Below are 21,229 nucleotides of genomic sequence, written 5' to 3' on the forward strand. Positions count from 1 at the left end.
GCATTCTTTAAACTTTTGCCAGAGCCTCCATCCTTGGAAGAAGGTTGGTATAAGGAAAAATAGTTCCTGGAACCAAAATCCCTAGCAAAGAAATACAAATCAACACTCAGTGTTTATCTATTTACAGTGGAACTAGGCGTAGCTGGAGAGGGAAGCAAACTGGACTTTTTGGTTAGAGGCTGAGGAGGAGTTCTGCTGTATGTGTATGCATCCTTAGTTCCTTCCAATCTGCCCTGCACCTTTCCATGGCACAACAGAAAGCCTGCATTAATGGGCTGGAGAATTCTGGCTTGGTGTGGAGTGTGTAGATACAGGTCAGGAGTGGTGATCTGTATTAACAATACTTGAAAGAATCCCAAGCTTCTCACTGGAGTGCTTTCCATGGACCCTAATGAGGGCTCCCCACCAGCTTTCAGTAGTCTCTACCTAGTAGGTGTATTTTTGTCTTTTAGCCCAAGTTATATTCATTTCTACACTGAGGAGTTCTTATGGCACCTTAGAGACTAACAGATTTATTGGGGCATAAGCTTTCGTGGGCTAAAACCCACTTCATCAGATGCATGGAGTAGAAAATACAGTAGGAAGATATACACACACACACACACACACAGTGTACATGAAAAGTCCATCTTTTCATGTACTCTGTATATATATATATATTCCTACTGTATTTTCCACTCCATGCATCTGATGAAGTGGGTTTTAGCCCACGAAAGCTTATGCTCCAATAAATTTGTTAGTCTCTAAAGGTGCCACAAGTACTTGTTTTTGCTGATACAGACTAACACAGCTACCCCTCTGAAACCAGTCATTTCTACACTAGATTTCTCTTCCTTTTTGGTATTTAGACCTTTCAAATATTTCCAAGTAGCTATCTTATTCCCCTGCCTTCCTATAGCTTGTGGCAAACAATGTTCATTCTTTCAGTCTCTCACAAATCAATACCCACAACACCTTATTCCTCCAGTTTGACCCATAGGCTACATCTACACTTGGAGCTGAGTTTGCAATGCCCAACTCACATAGTTGTACTCAAGCTAGCATGCTAAAAATAGCACAGCCAGGATAGAAGAGGTGTCAGTTCAAACTAGCCGCCCTGAAGACGTCCCCACCAGGATCCCCTGGCTATTTATGTACTTGGGCAGCCTGTGCTACCCTGGTACACTGCTATTTTAAGTGCACTAGCTTGAGCAGAGCCACTGTGGGTACATCTATGCAAGCCAAGAATCACACACCCAGCTCCAAGTGTAGACATAGTCACAAGGTTGGCACAAAAAGCTCTACAGGGTACTCCAGAAGGAATGTGGTCTTCCAGTTTAGTATCACCCAAGCAGAAGTTTGGGTTTCATATTAAGGAGCGGCCTTTGGAACTTAAGATGCTAACCCAGTCAAACACACTGACTGGAGCCCAGCGGGCTGGCATGGCAGTTGTGTAAGGCACGGGGACCATGCCTTGTTTTTTGGTAAATTACAGAGTGAGCAGATGCAATTACAGAGTCTTACCAAAATGTGCATTTCTAATGCTAATTATAAACAACCCCAGATTGTAAGTTTGCTTTTTAAATAAAATGGCAAAAATACATTAAATAATTCTCCAACTTCTGACCAAAAGTTTAAGCAGCATATACTCTGCTGTCCTCACCATTTTAAAAACAAGCACCATAGGTGAGAGAGAGGAGAAGGGAAGCAGTAAAAAGCAGGCTGTCTGTCTCACACAGTTTATTTAACAATAGGTAATAAGAAATCAATTTTAACAGTCTATACAGTGATCGAAAGTTCATATTTATAAGTAATCAACTTTAATTGCATGATTTACAACATTTGAGGGTTTTTTGCTTTCTATTTTCAAGTTTTACAGAAAGTGGAAGAGGGTGGGGAAAGGGGAGAGAGAAAGCAAGCATAAAGAAGAAACCCCAGGGACTTTTCTCAGGTTAAAATCATCCTCTCGGAATTGTTTCTTACCCTCTTTTTTATTTTTTTTCCTTTGTTAGATGTAAAAATAACAAAAAAAATCTTTCAAGAAAACAGAAACCACAATATATATACTACATCCATTTGGCAGCTGCCCCTGTGTATTTGCAAAAATGTTGTCTTCTCTACATGTACAAATTATTTTAATACTTGAAGTTTTTTTAAGCTCAGACTCTTGTATAGAAAATTCTTGGAGGACAAAAGTAGACTTCAGGAGGGGTGGGTTATTTTATTTTTACATTTTTTCAAAGAATTGACATCTTTCCAACCAAAGAGGAAAAAACTGGTATTTATTTTTAATATATATTTATATATATGTAATGTATTTTTAAAGCAACATTAACCCCTTTTGTCCTCCGGTTTTAGGAAATGTTCTCCTGTGGGTTTTTTGCAGTGATGTGAGGAAAAACCAGAATAGGGAAAATGTTAACCATCTGCCTCAGTAAATAATAACTATCAATATTACATATTTTCATTAATTTAAAAAAAAATAAAACCTATTGGAGGCATGAGAAGGGGGCCAATTTGGTCAGCAGCCAAAAGACCACCCTTTCCCCCCTCCACCTCCCAACGCACGCATGCGAGGAAAAACAAGAAAAAGGACTGGTTATGATTCCAGCCATAACAAAAATATATTCTTTGTATTCTATTGTCCCTCAGGTTCATTTTGTTGGTTTCTTGTTTTTAAAACCACAAACTACTGCTGCAGAGTTCGGATGTGTTCCAGGGAAAAATGTTGTTTTAGCTAAGAAAGATTCAAAAAAATTTGTCTTCAGTACAAAAAGTCTTGAGAAAATAAGTTTTTTTTGCTCCCAAAATGCTACAATGTGTCTAGTGTATGTCTAGTGTACTCTGTGAAAGGTTTGAATTCAAGTCTGAGTTATCGGAGCTGAGCCCCAGTTCCGTGGCGCTTGTACCATGGAGGCCTGCCATGCCTGGATTGCCAGCAAGCTGAGAAAGCATTGCACTCTGGTCCGGGCTGGCAAAGTGCCCCTGATCCATGGGGTTAGCCTGGGCGGCTACCAGTCCTGGATGTGGGGAGCTGGTCTGCGGAGAGACATGGTGTGGAGAAGGCTGAGGTTGCATCCGAGGGGAAGGGCTGGAATGGGGGGGCTGGGACTGGGGTCGTGGTGAGGGTACAGGCTGTGGAGAACGCACTTGATTGGTGAGCGATGAAGGGATCTGCTGGCCCTGTAAGTGTGGGGACTGGGCCTGACTAGGGAGCATGTGCTGTTGGGGGCTCATAGGGTTGGGCTGAGCTGGGGATCCCATTTGCTGCTGAAGTAGCCTCTGCTGGAAAACCTGCTGCAAACTGGCTCCTCCTGTCTCTGCATTCATTGCCTGTGGAAGCTGGCTCATTTGTCCCATAGTTCCTTGCTGCATCTGCTGCATATGATGCTGCATCCTTTGCTGTTGCTGCTGCTGCTGCTGCTGAGCATAACCGACACCCTGGGGCTGCTGAAACTGATTATGGTTGGCCATCCCGGGCCCCAACCCCGGACTGGCGCCTTGCTGCTGCTGCTGCTGATGGCGCTGCTGCTCCATCATCTGCTGCCGTCTCATTAAAAGTTCCCGAAATTGCGGAGACATCCCAGAGTGATTCATGTTCATCGGCTGTGCCTGAGGATTCATCCCACCCATGGCCTGCTGAGGTGGCTGCTGCTGCGTCTGTTGGGGCATGCTGGGCCTTTGGACCCCGGCTTGCATGGGGTTCATATTTTGCATGGCTGGGTTCGGGTGCACCCCTCCTTGCTGCCCTTGCATGGCTGGCTGTGGTTGAAGCCCTGGCTGACCCTGTGGCATTCCAGGCTGCCCTGGCATACCTTGTGGATTCTGAGACACTGCGTACTTGGCAGCCCTCTGCTTGATGAAAGCAGCCAGTAGCTGAGGGTTGGAGTGGAGGATGTTAAGCACCTGCTGCTGCTGCATTGGGGAGCTGGGAGACCTGAGAGTCCGCAGTAAGTTTTGTAAGGCTGCCTGGGGCAGAGATGCTGGTTTTGGCTGAGGCGCACCAGGAACCTGGCCCATTCCTGGCTGAGGTGCCATGTTCATAGGCTGCCCTGGCTGGGCTACTGACATCATGGATGGTCTCTGCATTCCTGGCTGGAGCTGCTGTGGTTGGGGTAACCCACTCTGGGCCCATGGTGGCTGCTGCTGGATTCCCGCTGGCCCCATGCCTTGATCTATGTGACCGCCAGGCCCTCTGGCCATCTGGGGAGGGTTCATCCCCATTGGTGGCATCGGATTCAGTTGGGGCATCTGGTGCTGAATTGGCCTTTGGAAAATCTGAACTTGTGCCATCTGACGTTGAGTCTCTGCTGCCCGCTGGATCTGCATGGCCATTTCTACTGCAGCTGGAGGAGGACCCTGGACTGGTGGCTGAGCAGTCTGAGGTGGAGTTGGAGGAGTTATCTGGCCACCTGCTTTGCCCTGGGACACAGCACCAGGGGGCTGAGTTCTCGGCATGGTGTAGGGCGGCATAGTATTGGGAGGTGCAGGTTGGGGTTGCGAGGCAGGCTGAGGTGGTGGCTGGGGTTGTGGGGTCTGTGGTGTTGGGGGCTGCTGGCCTGTTGGAGTTGTTGGTGTGGCTGGGGTTGGTGAAGGCAATCCTTGCTGCTGACCTACCACACCGGTCCTCTGCATGCTCGCCATCCTCCTTCGGAGCATCTGCGCCTGCTGCAGACGGTGCTGAAGTTGCTGTTGGCGAAGCTTGTGTTTAATGTTGAGGCAAAAGGGCACCGGGCACTTGTTCTCCTGGCAATGCTTTGCATGGTAGCAGCAAAGAGCAATGAGTTGCTTGCAAATAGGGCACCCTCCGTTGGTCTTGCGCTTGCAGCCTTTGGTATGTTGGACAACTCGCTTCATCTTCTGACAGGACGGCAGTGAACAGTTGGCGTTACGACACTGGCAGGCATGGACAAGGGACTGGATGCAGCGCTGGATGCTCAGGCGGCGAGAGTCACCAGGGCTCTGGGTGGTTGCAGTTTGCTGGTTGTTGCTTTCATCGTCTAGGCCAAGGCCCAATTTCTCCATCTTGTGGTCGTGGTTTTTAGTGTTATAACAGGTGATGCACAGGTCGTAATCCTGGAAAGAGACCAAACATTTGGAAAATTAAACAGCTGCCTACATAACCTGGCACAATAAATATACAAATGGGGTCATGTTACTAACAAGGGATATGGACTGCGGTTGGGGGGAGGGAGAAAAATTGGCCTTTTTGTTGATTATAAAGCCAGAAGGGACCATTGTGATCATCTAGTCTGACCTCTTGTGTAACACAGGCCATAGGACTTCCCTGGATCAATGTCTATTTAACTAGACCACTGATTTTAGGAAAATATCCAGTCTTGATTTCAAAGTTTCCAGTGATGGAGAATCTAATCACAACCTATGCCAAACTGTTCCAATGGCTAATTACTGTCACTTAAATTGGCATCTTATTTCTAGTGCAGATTTTTCTAGCTTTAACTTCCAAGGCACTGGATCTCATCAGTCTAGCAGGCAAAAATATGAAGGGTCCTCATCATATTTCTGTTCTCCTCATAGGTAGCTCTAGATTGATCAAGTCAACCTTTAAACATCTCTTTGGAAAACATGCTTACAAGCAGCTCAGTCTATTGAGCTTAACAATCTTTTATTCATTCTTGTGGCTCTTCTCTGAACCCTCTCCAATATATCACTATCCTTCTTGAATTGTAGATGGTAGAACTGAATAGTCCAGCAGCCCCACCAGTGCCAAAGAGAATAAAACTCCCTCTACCTGATATTCCCATTTATACATCCAAGGATCACACTAGCTCTTTTGACCACAGCGTTACACTGGGAGCTGATGTTCAGGTGATTATCCACCACGACGCCCAAGTCTTTTTCAGTGTGACTGCTTCCCAAGATACAGTCCCCTATGACCAGTGACCTGTGCTGGCCATTATTTACCACTCTCCCAGTCTTTGGATCATCTGAAAAGTATCACTAATAATTTTATATTTTCCTTTCAGGTAATTTATAATGTCCTCTGTGCCCAGGTATTGGCAGAAGTCCAAACAACTAACAGTGAAAAGTGTGTGGGCAAAACTGTATCTGACATTTATACAGACCAACAGCCAGGGCTTGGAAAACCTGTTTGCCCTAAGCCAGTAGAAATTTCACCTGACCAAGTGGGATCAGGGGACCACTGACTCCTTCCCCTGGAGGGAAGGAGGACCTCAGGGAACAGAGTAGCCATTCATCTGCTTGCTCTTCTTCAAAAGAGGAGTGGAGCACAATAGTGCCACTTCTTTAAGAAGGGGAGAGGGAGGAGCAGATTGCTTTTCCCAGTGAGGAAGGGGAGCACAGAGCAGAGGGGCCACATGGAGAACAGATGGGAGGCTGGGGGGGCTTTGAAATTCTGAGGAAGGCAGAAGTCCTGCCAAATGGTAGGGGATCTGGTATTCCTAAAATTAGTGAAGAAAAGAAAACTCCCAGAATTCACTAACTGGAGAACCCAGAATTTGTTTACTTAGGTGTATGTGGGAGCAGAAAGTCAAATTTTATTTGCAGTTTCTCAGAACTGAATTTAGGGCACAGTTAATTTACTGGTGGAGGAGTGAAGATTTAAATGAAACAGGCATGGTTAAGGTGATTATGACCTTTGGGGGCATACAGCAGCACAGCTACTTTTCACTCAGGATAGCACACTTAACACCTCCCATTCCAAACTGCTACAATGTAGACTGGACAGACATTGCTATGAATGTAGGTTTAGAAGTGACTTCAGGTAAAGTGACTTCAGGTAACCTTGGTGCCCAGAGCTAGTGGGGAAAAAATATCTTATCAGGCATACCTCGCAGACAGTGCAGTGCCATCTGGTCTCTACATGATGCTTGCATTCATTGCAGGTGTAAACAAAGCGGTCCTGGCTCTGGGTATGCAGCTCCACCAGCATGCACATAGTTGACCACTGAGCTCTTCGTAGTGAGGAGAACTCCAGGTGTTTGTCTCTAGCAAGGGTGAGGAAGGCATCACGCCCGTCCATCAAGTCACATGGAATGAGTGGGTCAGGCTCAACAATGGGAGGCAGGGAGTTCGCCGCAGGGCCAGCGATGAGACGGATCACAAAGAAGACCTGAAAAGTAAAGCAGAAGTTAAAATCAGCCATTGACCAACCTTAACTACACAGTAAATGCCATTCCATGGCTACTGATGTTAGCATGCTGTGATGGGTGGGGTGGTTTCACAGCAAGCTGACTACTTGCATGGGTCATGAAGGAATTTCCACTTCTGCACATACAACACAACATCATTCACCAAGTGCACTATGGATCCCCCCCCGCCACACACACACCTTCCTCTGATGCAAATACTGACCACTGAACTAAATGGACCAATGGTCCAATCTGGCACAGCGAAGACTTTTACTTATTAAAGCTCTCTACATAGCACAGGTGTGATCTGTATTTATTCCCATAGCCTTGATAGGAAAGAGTCTAGATGGGGATTCCATCTACAAATACATACTCGCTTGCTAAATTCTATATTAAATGTTTGTGCACTTGGCCGCTCAAACAGAGTAGATACTTCTCAATCCAACGGCTTTTACCTCTTTGTGCTTCTCCATAGTGGCATACAGCTTCTGGGAGAGATCGTTGGAGACATTGGGCATGCCAGGCTTCTTCTTATTGCCACGACTCAAGCTGCTCTTGTTTTTACTTGTCTTCTTATTATTCTTCTTTTTGGCATTTTTGCTGTCTCCCTTACTCACCTGCCAGAGAAGCCAATAACTTTGAATTTGTAGAATAATAAGAGGCATTTAGGTGCCTCTGACAATTATTTAAAAAGACAGTAAATCAGTATCAAAATTTAAAGCACTTTATTAAGCTAGCACCTCCAGTCATTGGAGAACTAAGAAAAGCTTTCACAATAATTTACTATGAAGCTAGGAAAATGTTCTTACCAACTGTCCTAGAAGTCTGAATTAATTTGATCAGAGTCATTCCAAAGATGCCAGAGTGGCAATATAACCATCTAAAAAGTATTTGAAGAGTGTAAACACCCAAGAGAGATATTTGTTTAGGTTGGACTGAAGGGGTAAAACAGAGAAAAGGGATAAAATTCAAAGACTGGCAATCAGAAAAAGGTTCTCTAACAGTGAGCTCTCTTAGATTGTGGAATCATCTCCACATGATGCAACAGACAACCTTGATACATTTAAACCTGGAGAAGTCACTGAAGAACACATAAGGAATGAGAGTGCACTGTCCAGAGACTTGGGGAAGGAGTAGACAGTCTATGTGACTTTATAAATCTTTCTCATTTCTGTTATCTTCCCACCAACACAGCCTCCCTAACCATTTATTCCAGTTTAACTCATCTCTCTAGATTGCCTCCAAAGGAGGCAAGTTGTGCCTTTATGTCCAAGAAACGGGTTTTACTCCCACTTTGATCTTGATTAACATGTGTATGTAAGGATAATGGTAGCTTCTAGTCTAGTGTGATCACTGCTCACTAATGAGTTGTCATGCCTTCTAGTCCCTTCTGTAGATGTTTTTTATGTACTTTGTGTGAGAAATAGGTTATGGGAATACAGACCTTAAACTTTATTTCTTCAGTGGGTTTTATTCAGATAAGCTTTAAAGTAACTTTCTGTCAAGATGAACATTTCCAAAAAGAAGCTATTTGATATAATCTCCAATTCCTAAATAAAGATTACTAAATTGTCTTGTTTGCAAGAAGAATGGTGACATCTGATCCTAAAATGTTCACACTTATTCTGTACTGAACTTTTCATAAACCGCTAGCATAATGCCATCTCAAGACCCTTTCACCTGGACAAGGCCATGTCAGCTTCCTTACAAGTGTATTTGATATTTTTGGTGGTCTCAGAATACTCTGAATACGAATACTTAAAAAAAATTGCTGGTTTCAGCAAGATTCTCTTCCCTTCCACCCCCCAATACTAGCTAAAAAGATGACCTAACTCAAACACAATCAGATCAAGCTTCATGGCTTCAAGGTAAGACTCTCATCCGCTTTGTCCAAAGACCTTGGAGGAAGGTGCTGCAAGGCGGCATAGGAATACCATAAGAATTAAGGGTAAGACTGAGAAGTCTTGCCTTTTGGATCAGCAAGCCACTGAGGAAAGACTAAAGTTCTAGAATCCCAAGACTGATCACCTCTGAGGGAGGCTGTCACAACATAAACAAATAGGCTATGCCAGGCTTTGGCCAGTCTACCTCCACATGAAAAAGTCTACTAGCAAGCAGCACTGTCAGCAACATCGCTGTCTGGCTCGACTGCAGGTCCCGTACCTATTTCTAAAGAGCCTAGAATACTACGTAAGCCCTCTATTATCTTAAGTATCTTTTCCCTTTTTCTATTTGTCTTTTACTTTTATTAGCTGGGCGACATCCCAGCCTTTTTCATGCTTTAATTTTAGGGTGTAAAAATGTGGTTGTATATATGAGCATCAGTAAAGTCGACCCTGGGAAGCTGCCAGAAAGTAAGTTCCACAGGCTTAAGTAACCCTACAACAAAGTCTCAAAAATACTCATTAAAGCAACTTCTGTCTTCTGAATCCTAAGCAACTTAAAATTGTCAGCTGTAAACTAGGATATGTAAACTGCTACATCAGGGTTGTCAGACTTCTGCTTATCAAAGTATTCTGTAGAGACCTGTATTTTAGTTGCTTTTTTTTTTGGAGGAGGTGGAGGGGAGGATTGAGAACTGAAATCTAAAGAGGAAGCTTTTGTTTGGTTGTGGTTTAGAAATTATACAGTTTGTTTTCAGTACCAAATATTTAACCAGCTCCAAGTTCAGACTGACTAACCTTGGAAAATTCTTAGTTGGTGTTTGTAACTGAACTGACAGCCACCTCCTTAGTTCCCGTCTTTGAATTTATAAGGACTAATTATTTGTTGAATTAATCTGATGAGCTGACTAATTTGATCATTTAATTCAAATCTACTAATTTGTTGATTTAGCCTTGATTGATCTTTTTGCTTTATCCTTAGTTTCATTTAGTATGGCTAATTGCAACTTAGTTTTAATAGCTTAAATAAAATTTATAAAACTGATGAAGAGTCATTTCTTAAAAAAAACCTAACCAACAAAAAAACCCAACCCCAAACAAGGATCCAGAATCCTTAAATATCTTGGATGGATATTAGCTTGTCAAACTAAAACCCTGATCACCTCCCCCCAATTGATCTTTGACTCAACTTTGTTAGAGATTGAAAGACTACATAACCACAGAAATTCACATGACTGGAATGTTAAATGAATGGTTATAATCTATTCAGGAAGGACTGAGTGGGCAAAAGGGGAGAGGGAGGGGCACCCTATGTTGAAAATGGCATTACCTGTTTCCGAGTCACTCATAACTCGGACAAAAGTGACCTTGAATGCTCATACATCAATATCCTAACAGATAAAACACAAGTGGGGTATCAGTTGGTGTCTTCTACAGATCACCAAAATACACTAGGGAACAGGATGACTGCCTCCTTATGTACCTCTCTATGATCTGTAGGCGGAAAAAAACCTGTGTGATCATGGGGGACTTCAATTTGAGTGACATATGCTGGAGGTCTTATGCTGCCAGTACTAAAAACATCCTTGGAATTTCTAAACATTATAGATGGCAATTTCCAAAGTCAAGTGTTACAAGCCAACATGGGAGATTTATTAGACCTCATCTTAACAGAAAAAAAGGAAGTCATCACAGAACTAAAAAATAATGGTAGCTTAGGTATAAGTGATCATGACTTGATCCCATTTATAATATGCAAGCAGAATAAAGGCCAGACCAGTAATATGTATATACTTGGTCTTGATTTCACATAGCTGAACACAATTATGAGCCAACTCAGCTGGGAGAAAGAATTTAATCTGAAAAATGTGAATGACAGTTTGGAATAATTTAAGAACTAGGGTTACTAGATGCATAGAAAGCCACAATTCCACAATCAAGGAACAAGGCTGTACTGCATAAAAAACAACCTGAGAGAGGAAATGAAGATAGGCATAAAAATAATATATAACAAATGGAAGAAGGGGAAAGGAGATAGAAATGAATATACATCAGAAGTTAGGAATTGTAGAAAATTGATAAGGGAAGCCAAGTGGCACAAGGAGAAATCTATGGCCAGCAGAGTTAAGGACAATAAGGAGTTATAAAAATGTTTTAGGGACAAAGAATCCAGACAATGATGTTGGTCCATTACTAGTTGGAAATGGTAGAATCATCAATAATAATGCAGAAATGTCAGAAGTGTTCAATAAATATTTGTTCTGTATTTGAGAAAAAACAGATATGGTGATAACACTCTTTACATTCCAGTAGTATCTCTGGATACTAAACAGCCTGAAGTGAGACATTTTAAAATCAGCAGATCCAGATAACTTTCATCCAAGAGTTTTAAAAGAGTTGGCTGAGGCGCTCAATAGACTATTAATGATGTTCTTCAATAAGGCTTGGAGCACCGGGGAAGTTCTAGAAGACTGGAAGAAAGCTAATGCTATGCCAATTTTTAAGAAAGGTAAACGGGATGATCAGGGTAATCACAGGCCTGTCAGGCTGACATCAATCTCAGGCAAGATAATGGAGTGGCTGATACGGGACTCAATTAATAAAGAATTAAAGGAAGGCAATATAATAAATGCAATTCAACATGGGTTTATGGAAAACAGATCTTGTCAAATTTGTTTTTTTTTATGGGATTACAAGTCTGGTTGATAAAGACAGTAGTGTTGACGTAATATACTTAAACTTTTGCAAAGCATTTGACTTGGTAACATGACATTTTGATTGAAAAACTACAATGACAAATTAACATGGCATACATTAAATGGATTAAAAACTGGCTAAATGATAGGTCTCCAAATATAACTCAACAGGGAATCATCATCTAGCAGGTGCATTTCCGGTGGGGTTCTGCAGGGACTGTTATTGGCCCTATGCTATTTAACAATTTTATCAATGATCTGGAAGAAAACATGAAATCATCACGGATAAAATTTGCAGATGACAAAAACTGGGAACAGGTCAATGATTCAGAGTGATCTGGATCACTTGATAAACTGGGCACAAGCAAATAATATGCATTTTAATACGGCTAAATGTATACATCTAGGAACAAAGAATGTAGGTAATATTTAAAGGATTGGAGACTCTATCCTGTGAAGCAATAACTGAAAAAGATTTGAGGGTCATGGTGGATAATGAACATGAGCTCCCAGTGCAACACTGCGGCCAAAAGAGCAAATGCAAGCCTGGGATGCATAAACAGAGGAATCTTGAGTAGAGTAGAGAGGTTATTTTACCTCTGTATTTGGCACTGGGTGCGACTGCTGCTGGAATACTGTGTCCAGTTCTGGTGTCCACAATTCAAGAAGAATCTTGATAAATTGGAGAGGGTTCAGAGAAGAGCCACGAGAATGATTAAAGAATTAGAAAACATACCTTATATTGATAGACTCAAGGAGCTCAATCTATTTAGCTTAACAAAGAAAAGGTTAAGGGGTGACTTGATTACAGCCTATAGTATTTACATGGGGAACAAATATTTAATAATGGGCTCTTCACTCTCGGAGTGGAAGGTGTAACATGATCCAATGACGAAGTTGAAGCCAGACAAATTCAGGCTAGAAACAAGGTGTAAATTTTCAACAGTCAGAGTAATTAACCATTGGAATAAATTACCAAGTATTGTGGTGGATTCTCCATCACTGACAATTTTTAAATCAAGATTGGATATTTTTCTAAAAGATCTTCTCTGGGAATTATTTTAGGGAAGTTCTATGGCCTGGGTTATATAGGAAGTCAGACTAGATGACCAGAGTCATCCCGTCTGGCCTTGCAATCTATGAAAAATGTCAGTCATGGACTCACTGTTACGCTCATTCTGCACTACTCAGCACGCTCATAGCAATTAAGACAAACCAAGGCTAAAGTCCAGTGACACAATGTGTCCACCTGAATCTGAAGATAAGCTGGCTGATAATGGTTTCCAAGGCTCCCACACAATGATTTTCTGGCTCCCAATTAAGTAGAATGATAGCAAGAATTCAACTTACAGGTAGGGAAACAGGAGGGGGAAATGGGCACCATCTGGGAAAGTGGGAGAGCTGAGTCTCAAAATAAACATGCATTTTAGATAAACCTAAAGACAGTTATTTCCACCCCCAAATGGAAGCTTTAAGCCTTAACAACATTTAATTCTGCACCAGGGACTTAGGGAAACTAAGTGAAGATATAAGAAAAGATGGAGAAATATCATGAAGAGTTAGGGTAAAAGGAGTCTCCTTACATCCGTGCTCTCATTGCTAGTGTTCTCTTCTCTCTTCCGCTCCTCCTCCTCTTGTTCTAGTTCCTTAATGCTCTCCTCCAGCACGTTGGGCCAGAAGTCCCCTTCGAAGTAAGGCAGCTCTTTTGCACTCGTTAGACGATCTTCTGTTGCCTGCTTAAAAATATCCTACAAAAACATACAAACTTGGTTACAGCTATCATAACTGTGCAAGTGAACCAGGGCACTCTTCTCAGAGACAGCAAAAAAAGCACTGAAGACAGCATCCAAAAAAAGCTAAAACATTTAGTGGTGCTTCAATTATGGATAGTTTGGGCCGATGATTCAGGCATTTAGTCCCCACAGAAAAAAACCCGCATTAGTAGACTGCTAGCCACTCACTGCAAGCCCCACATTTATTAGATAGAACAGCAATATCACAACACTCCCTACAGCCCTTGATCTCAAGTCAACATAAACCTGTAGATTTGAGGTTCTTCTAACTGCATCAGCAGCCCAACCACGTATATCAGCGTTTTTTTAAAACCACTAAGATATCCCCAAAAGATTAACTCCACATTGGCTGTTCTTTAGTATTCCCATGGCCTGTAGCTTTGATTTTCTATTTCTTTGGGAGCAAAGGAAGGTGTGACATTACCTCATACCACTTTTACTAAAATGGCTTCAAAAGATGTGTGGTTTAGATAGTATTTATATATTTTAACCCCAGACTGCTAAATACTCAATCCAGTTCTAAAACACAAGTTAATGCCTTACAAATTTCTTTGAATAATCCCACATTGCAGGACAAGTGGTGGGAAGAGAACCAAAAACAGACTGCTCATGAAGTCCTACTGCATCTAGTTTACATTTAACCAACCTTGTAGTCATGGACAATGCGCTCCGACACAGATTTGTCCAGCATCTTTTTATACCACTCTTGCAGTCGCTTGGGCTTGGGTATCTTCTGGTCAGGAGGATGGCAATGGAAAATATAGTCATCTCCTTCACTAGGTGGGCAGGCCCAGATATGTCCAGTTGTATATCTACCATTGTAAAAAACATCAATACATCAGGATGCTGATGTTTATCACTAGAGAGTCTTCTATTCCTTTCAGCCACAAGGTGGAGCCAGCACAAAGTCTGCTGGTACTACAAGATGGACAACTACGGCAATCCTCTTCCTGATCTAAATTCTAGAGCTGTCACTATATATAAGCAATGGACACCATTAATAAAAACATTGAGTTGTATTCTGATTGGCACGTACATACAATATGGGCATGCATATTCTTACTAATAATGCACAGCCCTACTCTGTGCAGCAACAAAGCATTTTCCCCCAATCTACAGGTAAAATCACTAAAGCCTGACATACGCTTGCAACTGTCATCTACCAACTGCATTACAATTAGACGAGAGAAGTGTAAATTCTCAGAACAAAGAAACAGAGATCATTTCAGCACTAGGAGCCAGGATTTTCTTTCCCCAACAAGACAAATGAGCTGCTTACCAGATGAGATTCCAAAAACTACCTTGTCTTCTGAAACCTACTTTACTTTCCCAGCATTGATTCCTTTCCCTCTGCCTTCAAGGCCAACTAACGGAAGAAAATTCCTCTATACCTGGGAGTTCTCCAAGTATATCTCCTCTGTAGCTCCTAGGGAGCATATGTTTCAGTACCATGAAACCTGAAATCATCTAGAAATTAATAACTGTGAAAAGCTATAGGACCACAAAGCCAAATTTGCCCTCAGTTCCTTTCCATCTATTGGTAATTTGAAAGATTCCCAAAACCAGGGAAAGGAGTGTAGACAATATACTCAGAATTCCAGTTATAAGTATCCTTCCTTGCTTCACTGAGAACAGTCTCTGCAGATCCCCCATCCCACTTTAGGGCCTTGTCTACATTACTGCTTAAGTTTCACACCCTAGAGGGATGTAAAAGCCACTCCCCGGCAACGTAACTTACATAGATTTAAGGTGGTGTCTACACCATGCTATGTCGGTGGGAGATGCTCTTTCGCCAACTTCTCGTTGAGGTGGATTAATTACGTTGACAGGAGAGCTCCCATTAATGTAGCGTGTCTTTACCAGATGTGCTAAATTGCAGCGGTGCCGATTTAGCACAGTAGTGAAGACAAGCCTTAGGAAGCTTAGCTTCCTTCATGCCAGGAAAGTAGTTACCTGACTGATTATTATAATCCCAAATGAGCACCTGACATAACCCATAAGCACAGAAAGCAGCATGAAGTGAAGATGTGGACTAAGCTTCATAAAGCAGTTTTACAGATACTGGGGTAAGGAAATTCCATGGTGGGAACATAGCATAATACATGGGGCCTGCTTCCAAGGTCTTTTATACCTTTAAAAAAAACTGCTCCACAAGTCTCTGCTGAGAAACCACAACTCACTGCAGTGTCATATCCCCTTCCTCCTCCTAAACCTATGCCCCATGGTTTTGTTGCCCCTTCCATTATGTCACTGGTTGAAATTAGATGGCATGCTCTTCAGGGTAGGGTTCATATCATTTTGTCTGCACTGCGAGGTGCTTGGCACACTACTGGATGCTGTAAAATAGGAAGAAGGATTAAAGGCTTACCCTAATTTCTTGACATATTCTAGGTATCCAATTAATATTTCATGATAGACAGCAGTCCTCAAGCATTTAGGGCGGAAGAAATGAACACTGTCGAGGTAAGATATGTATACTCGCCTAGACAAAGACGGGGAAAAAAAATACATGACACTACAGAACAGAAGGCCAGAAATATTTCACAGTATTTGTATACATTCATTCATGGTATTTTCTGTCCTTGAAGTACCTAATGCACAAGCCACTGTCTTCAAAGGCTACAGGTCCCATCTACCTCCAGGAACTCACCTTCCTTTACACATCACCTCTGGTCTCCAAAATCTGACCTCCCCCACTCTCTAGAACAATCTTGTCCCTCTTCCTCACTGACTCCCTGTTTCTTTACAAACTAGACCCCAAAATCCATCTCTTTCCTGCTGCTGAAACACCACAACCAGATGCCCATTCTGTCACCCACCTGTCTTCAATTCCTTCTTACTATAAACCTTACTGTTTTGTGTTGGGATATACTATTATGAATAACAAAATTTAATTATGCTGCACTGAAGTTTTAAATTTGGGACTTCAGAAGGTTCATCCCACTGAGACTTCTGAGCAAAGTAAAATTTAACCTCCCTTGATTGGCACTGCAGTTCCTCACCTCTGATTAGGCGGGGGGCAATCTGAGCCATACTCCTGTACATGCATACCGAAGAAGCACAAGTCTACACCATCAATTTCCTCAAAAGCAAACAGGGCTTTTGTTCGATAAGGGAAGGACTCTGCCATCTCTCCACTGTCTACAAACCTGCAGATATCATAAGATAAAGAGGAGAGTAATAAATACTTTCATTCCATCAGGACAGAGAACACCACATGGTGATACATAAAGATAGTAATTAAGACAGGATTTGCAACGCATGGTCAGAGCCATTTGTCACAGGTAATGGGAAAGCCAACCCTGGCAACTTTATCGCAGAAAAAGAAAAAAGTGTCCCAAGTTATCCTGAAAGTTTGTTAATGTTTCATCTCAATCTTTCTGGAGTGGAGGGATTTTAATGTTTACATGAAGGACAAAACTAGAGAGCAACAAATACAAATAATCAAAGCTACAATACAATGGAACACAGCTTTATTTTAAAATTGTTTAGTTTTAATCTCCAGAACTTTAATATACTTCATGCAATATAATACAGGTGGGTGTGACATCACTGACAGCCAATCAAGAAAGCTCTGTTGGTGGTGTTCTGAATACTAGACACACACTTTGCAGTTGCCAAATAGCAGCAAATGTAGAAAACTCAAACACCTATCTTTTGGGATGATGCTGGGAGCAGGCAACATTAGGACTTGAAGGGATGTACCTTGCTTTCATTCCAGGTTTTACTTCTACAGTTTTGTCGGAGGCATGAACCACCCTGACTGTGACCTCTCCTGACTCAGGGTGATTCTGTCTTCTCAGAAATTCATTCACTCTGTTCTCCAAGAAGGTACCCAGCCTTGTAGATGGCAACCCTACACAAACAATAAAACTCTTAACATATGCATAACTGGACATTCAAATTCTATTTCTCTATTTATGTATTAGATTATGAATGAGGGCACTGGCAGAATGGGCCCAAGATTAGAGTAAGCAGGAGGCGCTGCATGTGGAAGTTTCAGGCTGCCTATTCCCTGTCAGGTTCTAGCCAATACTGTCAATACCTTCGTTCTCTTGAAGAGGAATTCACCCATTTTTTTGGCAAATAAAACCCCTACTAAATAGAACTATTCCATTTATATCCACAAGGATTACAGTCATCTCTCCTTTCAAACAAAACCTAAACAAAGGAAGAGCAAGTATACAGGCATCTGAAGGAATATCTGAAACCGGAAGTTCATGTAAGTAAGAACCCTAGCACAATGAGGCCCCAATCTTTTTTTGAGCCTGTAGACACTCCTGCAATATTAACAGTTTCTTGTTCACAGCCTCCAACTTTCACATTTGGCACATTCCTGAAAATCCCCACTATACAATAGTATCGTGAGTAAAATTTGCATGTAAGTAATTGGAAACCCCAGCTAATTGAACAAAATTGGAAGCAGCCCTCCTATTCCTCTCAGTAAATCCAGGATGCTTGGATTATGGAAAAAGCATACAGATGGTCTAATTTGAAGCACTAGTCTCAAAGTGGTTTGGTTTCCATTTTATGCGAATGCAGTTGAAGAGAAAAGCTCTGGTATGGCTAAAATGCAAACCCAACTATTTTTTCAACATTTCAAGACAATTCAGTTCTCTAAATCGCCTCCTTGCCCATTGTCAGAAAAGCTCACTACAAAGACAGTAATTGCACAGTATAAAAGGTCTAACACCCCAGTGTCAGTCAAGTTTTGTTTGGGCTGTTTTTATGAATGAGCAAAATGAAATGCAACTATTTACTCAACTTTTTAAATGCATTTTAAAGCTGAGCGAAAGGTGTCAGACTGAAAAGCTTTAAAAATCATCCCTTTGTCTAAAGAACAGACAATGACAATACAAGCTTCCTACACATTGCCTTCATCCTGATATCAATCCTGCCCAAGGAGAAGCCACCTCTAGTAGTGAGAAAGAGTAGTTTTGTTTCTGTGGTCAAACCAAATAGTCTGCTCTGCAAAGACCTCTAGAGGTGCCAGCTGTGGGGATGACTTGAATGTACTGTCTTCACATTTAAGCAAAACAGCAATCATACAGGAGCCACTCCTCAACACTAGTAATATTAGTGACTGGAGTAAAAGGCTCTGTATCCCACATTAACAGTCCTCTAAACCAATACATTAGTAACAGGGTCGGATTACTCTTTTGTTGGCCTGGCACCAAACATATTTGTGGGCCCCTACGGGGGCAATGGAACATGGCATGGGGAGGTCAGGCCTTGGAGCGAGGGGCTGGCCAGGGGCAAGGCATGGCGTGGGCAACACCACTCCACCCAGCACGAGGGCACTGTTTACAAATTGACAGTTGCCAGTTGCATACTGGCCTGCCCAGTCCTGTGCTGCCAGTGTGCCCCTTCCCCGTGGGGGTGGGTCCACACTGCATCACACAACCGCCCCGCAGCACCCCCCCCAAATACACAGTGCCCTGCACATCACTATCCTTACCCAGCACCCCTTCCTGCACTCAGTCCCACTACAAATGCCCAGTACCCCACACTGCCCAGCATCCCAACATGCACAGATCTCCACACTCACACTGCTCAGTACCCTTCCTCACAACCCCACAGCACGCACACAGACCCCCGCTGCCTAGCACCCCAAAACACACAAACCTCCCCCACTGCCCAGCGCCTGCCCCCCCACCCACCCACTCCCCCATGCCCTGGCTCACCAGTGCAGAGTGGGGATCCCCCCCTCCCAGTACAGTGCTAGGAGTCAGGACAGCTGATGCTCGGGAGCACAGAGCTGCCCCATGCCCTGAGGCCCCACCCACCCCTACCCACCTGGTGTTGATGGCGCTCACAGTGGAGGAAACATTTCCTTGCATGGGCAAAGGGGGTGGGGGTGAAGCAGCCTCCAACTTCCCCAGCCCAACGCTTCCACAAAGCAGCAGGGAGAGACGGGCCCAGCCCGGGGGAGCCCAAAGTGGACGGTCACTAGACTGGAGTGGCTGCGGGCTCCCCTCTGTCCCCGTCTACACTGGTGGCTGCTGGCTGGTGACGGGAGGCAGAGAGGAGCCCTCAGCTGGCCGAAAGGAGCAAGCAATGGGCGGGGAAGAGGGGCTGAGGGTGGGGAGGAGCCAGCAGGCAGGGCCAGCGGCAAAGAGATGCCCTGGCTGGCAGGCTGATAGGAGTGAATGGTGGTGAGCTGGGGGATAGAGAGGAGCCAGCTGCTCCGTGCGCAGCACAAGTGGAGTGGGCCAGGCCTCCTTTTGAGCATGGGCCCAACACCTGCCATTGTAAACCCATCACGGATTAGTAAATTGGATGTGTGCATTTTGAATAAATACTAGGGAAGTGATCTGGCTGAAATTATCTTCCCATCTCTATCCCAAAACTCATGGAACCCCAGAATTTAAGTAAAAGCTTAAAATGCTAAAAAAAATACAAGAGGGAAAGGAAAAAGTTCCCCCTCTCTCCCCCAATACATTTGTTAAAAACTTAGCTAATACACCTGAAATGTTCTCTAAACAAGTATCAGGACGACTTACTTTTAGCAGAGAATTTGTTCTCTTTTCTGGTTCGTCCTGTTTTCTTTAAGCAGCCATCACACACAAAGCTGAAGTGGAAACGAGAAAAAGGAATGAATAACCCCATACCTAATGCTGCTAAGGTACTCAAAGTAAGATTCATAACATAGGTTTGAAACATCAGGAACAAAACATTCTACCAGATGTACAAGACTAGGGAACAGCCACACTGAAAATACTGGATAAAAAACAGGACAGGAGGACGAGAATGGCAGTAACTCTACCAGTGGAAAGTTACTGTCATCTTAACATTTGGAGCTTTTCAAGACAGAATAGAAGAAAGCTGAATGAACAGACCATGAACACAGTTGATCTTTACAATATGGGTTTATTCCTCTGAAACCTCAGGTATTTTACACTGGTCTACAATTTTTGAGAAGTCGTCTGCTTCAGAGATAAAATGTGGTATTTATTATGTATTTTGATGTGCTGAATTCAAATATGACAATTAAAACAACTGATTGGCTACTGTTTCTAAGATATTTAAGTTTTTACATTTTATGTCTATGTATATTGTGTAGATAGAGTTTTAATCATAAATTGTAAACCTAGGTCTTTTCATGTGTTTATGGTTGCTTTACATGATAATATTTCACCTGTCCTGTTTCTGTAACACTTTAAAAATCAGAAAAAGGGTTATATAACTAAAATTTATTATGAAACAAAAGGCAAAAAACTATTATGTACATAGTTTAGTCCTATTCAGTGTCTACTCGGCGCTTCTTGGCTTGTCTCTTGTATTCATTAAACGGAGCATCTCTTGTCACTGTCCAGCAATAGTCTGCAAGCATTGATGGGCTCCATTTGCCCTGATAGCGTTTCTCCATTGTTGCAATGTCCTGGTGAAATCGCTCGCCGTGCTCATCGCTCACTGCTCCGCAGTTCGGTGGAAAAAAATCTAGATGAGAGTGCAAAAAACGTATCTTTAATGACATGTTGCAACCAAGGCTTTTGTATGCCTTGAGGAGGTTTTCCACCAACAACCTGTAGTTGGCTGCCTTGTTGTTTCCGAGAAAATTTATTGCCACTAACTGGAAGGCTTTCCATGCCGTCTTTTCCTTGCCACACAGTGCATGGTCAAATGCATCATCTCGAAGAAGTTCACGAATCTGAGGACCAACAAAGACACCTTCCTTTATCTTAGCTTCACTTAACCTTGGAAATTTTCCACGGAGGTACTTGAAAGCTGCTTGTGTTTTGTCAATGGCCTTGACAAAGTTCTTC

At 42.8% G+C, this 21,229-nt stretch overlaps 1 protein-coding gene across 5 annotated transcripts in view; it reads right to left on the minus strand.

Annotated features, from left to right (window-relative positions):
* Positions 1–21,229, minus strand: part of EP300 (E1A binding protein p300) — a 174,819-nt gene that overhangs the window by 42,676 nt on the left and 110,914 nt on the right. For 3 of the 5 annotated variants that reach the window (XM_044984360.1, XM_044984354.1, XM_044984346.1), the window contains exons 23-30: positions 19,967–20,034; positions 17,169–17,319; positions 16,466–16,612; positions 15,832–15,945; positions 14,110–14,275; positions 13,254–13,418; positions 7,547–7,708; positions 6,791–7,072 (exon numbers count right to left, since the gene is read on the minus strand). In XM_044984360.1, coding sequence (XP_044840295.1) covers positions 6,791–7,072; positions 7,547–7,708; positions 13,254–13,418; positions 14,110–14,275; positions 15,832–15,945; positions 16,466–16,612; positions 17,169–17,319; positions 19,967–20,034 — 1,255 coding nt within the window. Of the gene's footprint in view, positions 1–1,702; positions 5,056–6,790; positions 7,073–7,546; positions 7,709–13,253; positions 13,419–14,109; positions 14,276–15,831; positions 15,946–16,465; positions 16,613–17,168; positions 17,320–19,966; positions 20,035–21,229 lie in introns of those variants that run through there. The other 2 variants (XM_044984339.1, XM_044984333.1) reach the window with 1 other exon arrangement.

This window comes from Mauremys mutica, chromosome 1 (genome assembly GCF_020497125.1).
Source record: "Mauremys mutica isolate MM-2020 ecotype Southern chromosome 1, ASM2049712v1, whole genome shotgun sequence".
Lineage (NCBI taxonomy): Eukaryota > Metazoa > Chordata > Testudines > Geoemydidae > Mauremys > Mauremys mutica.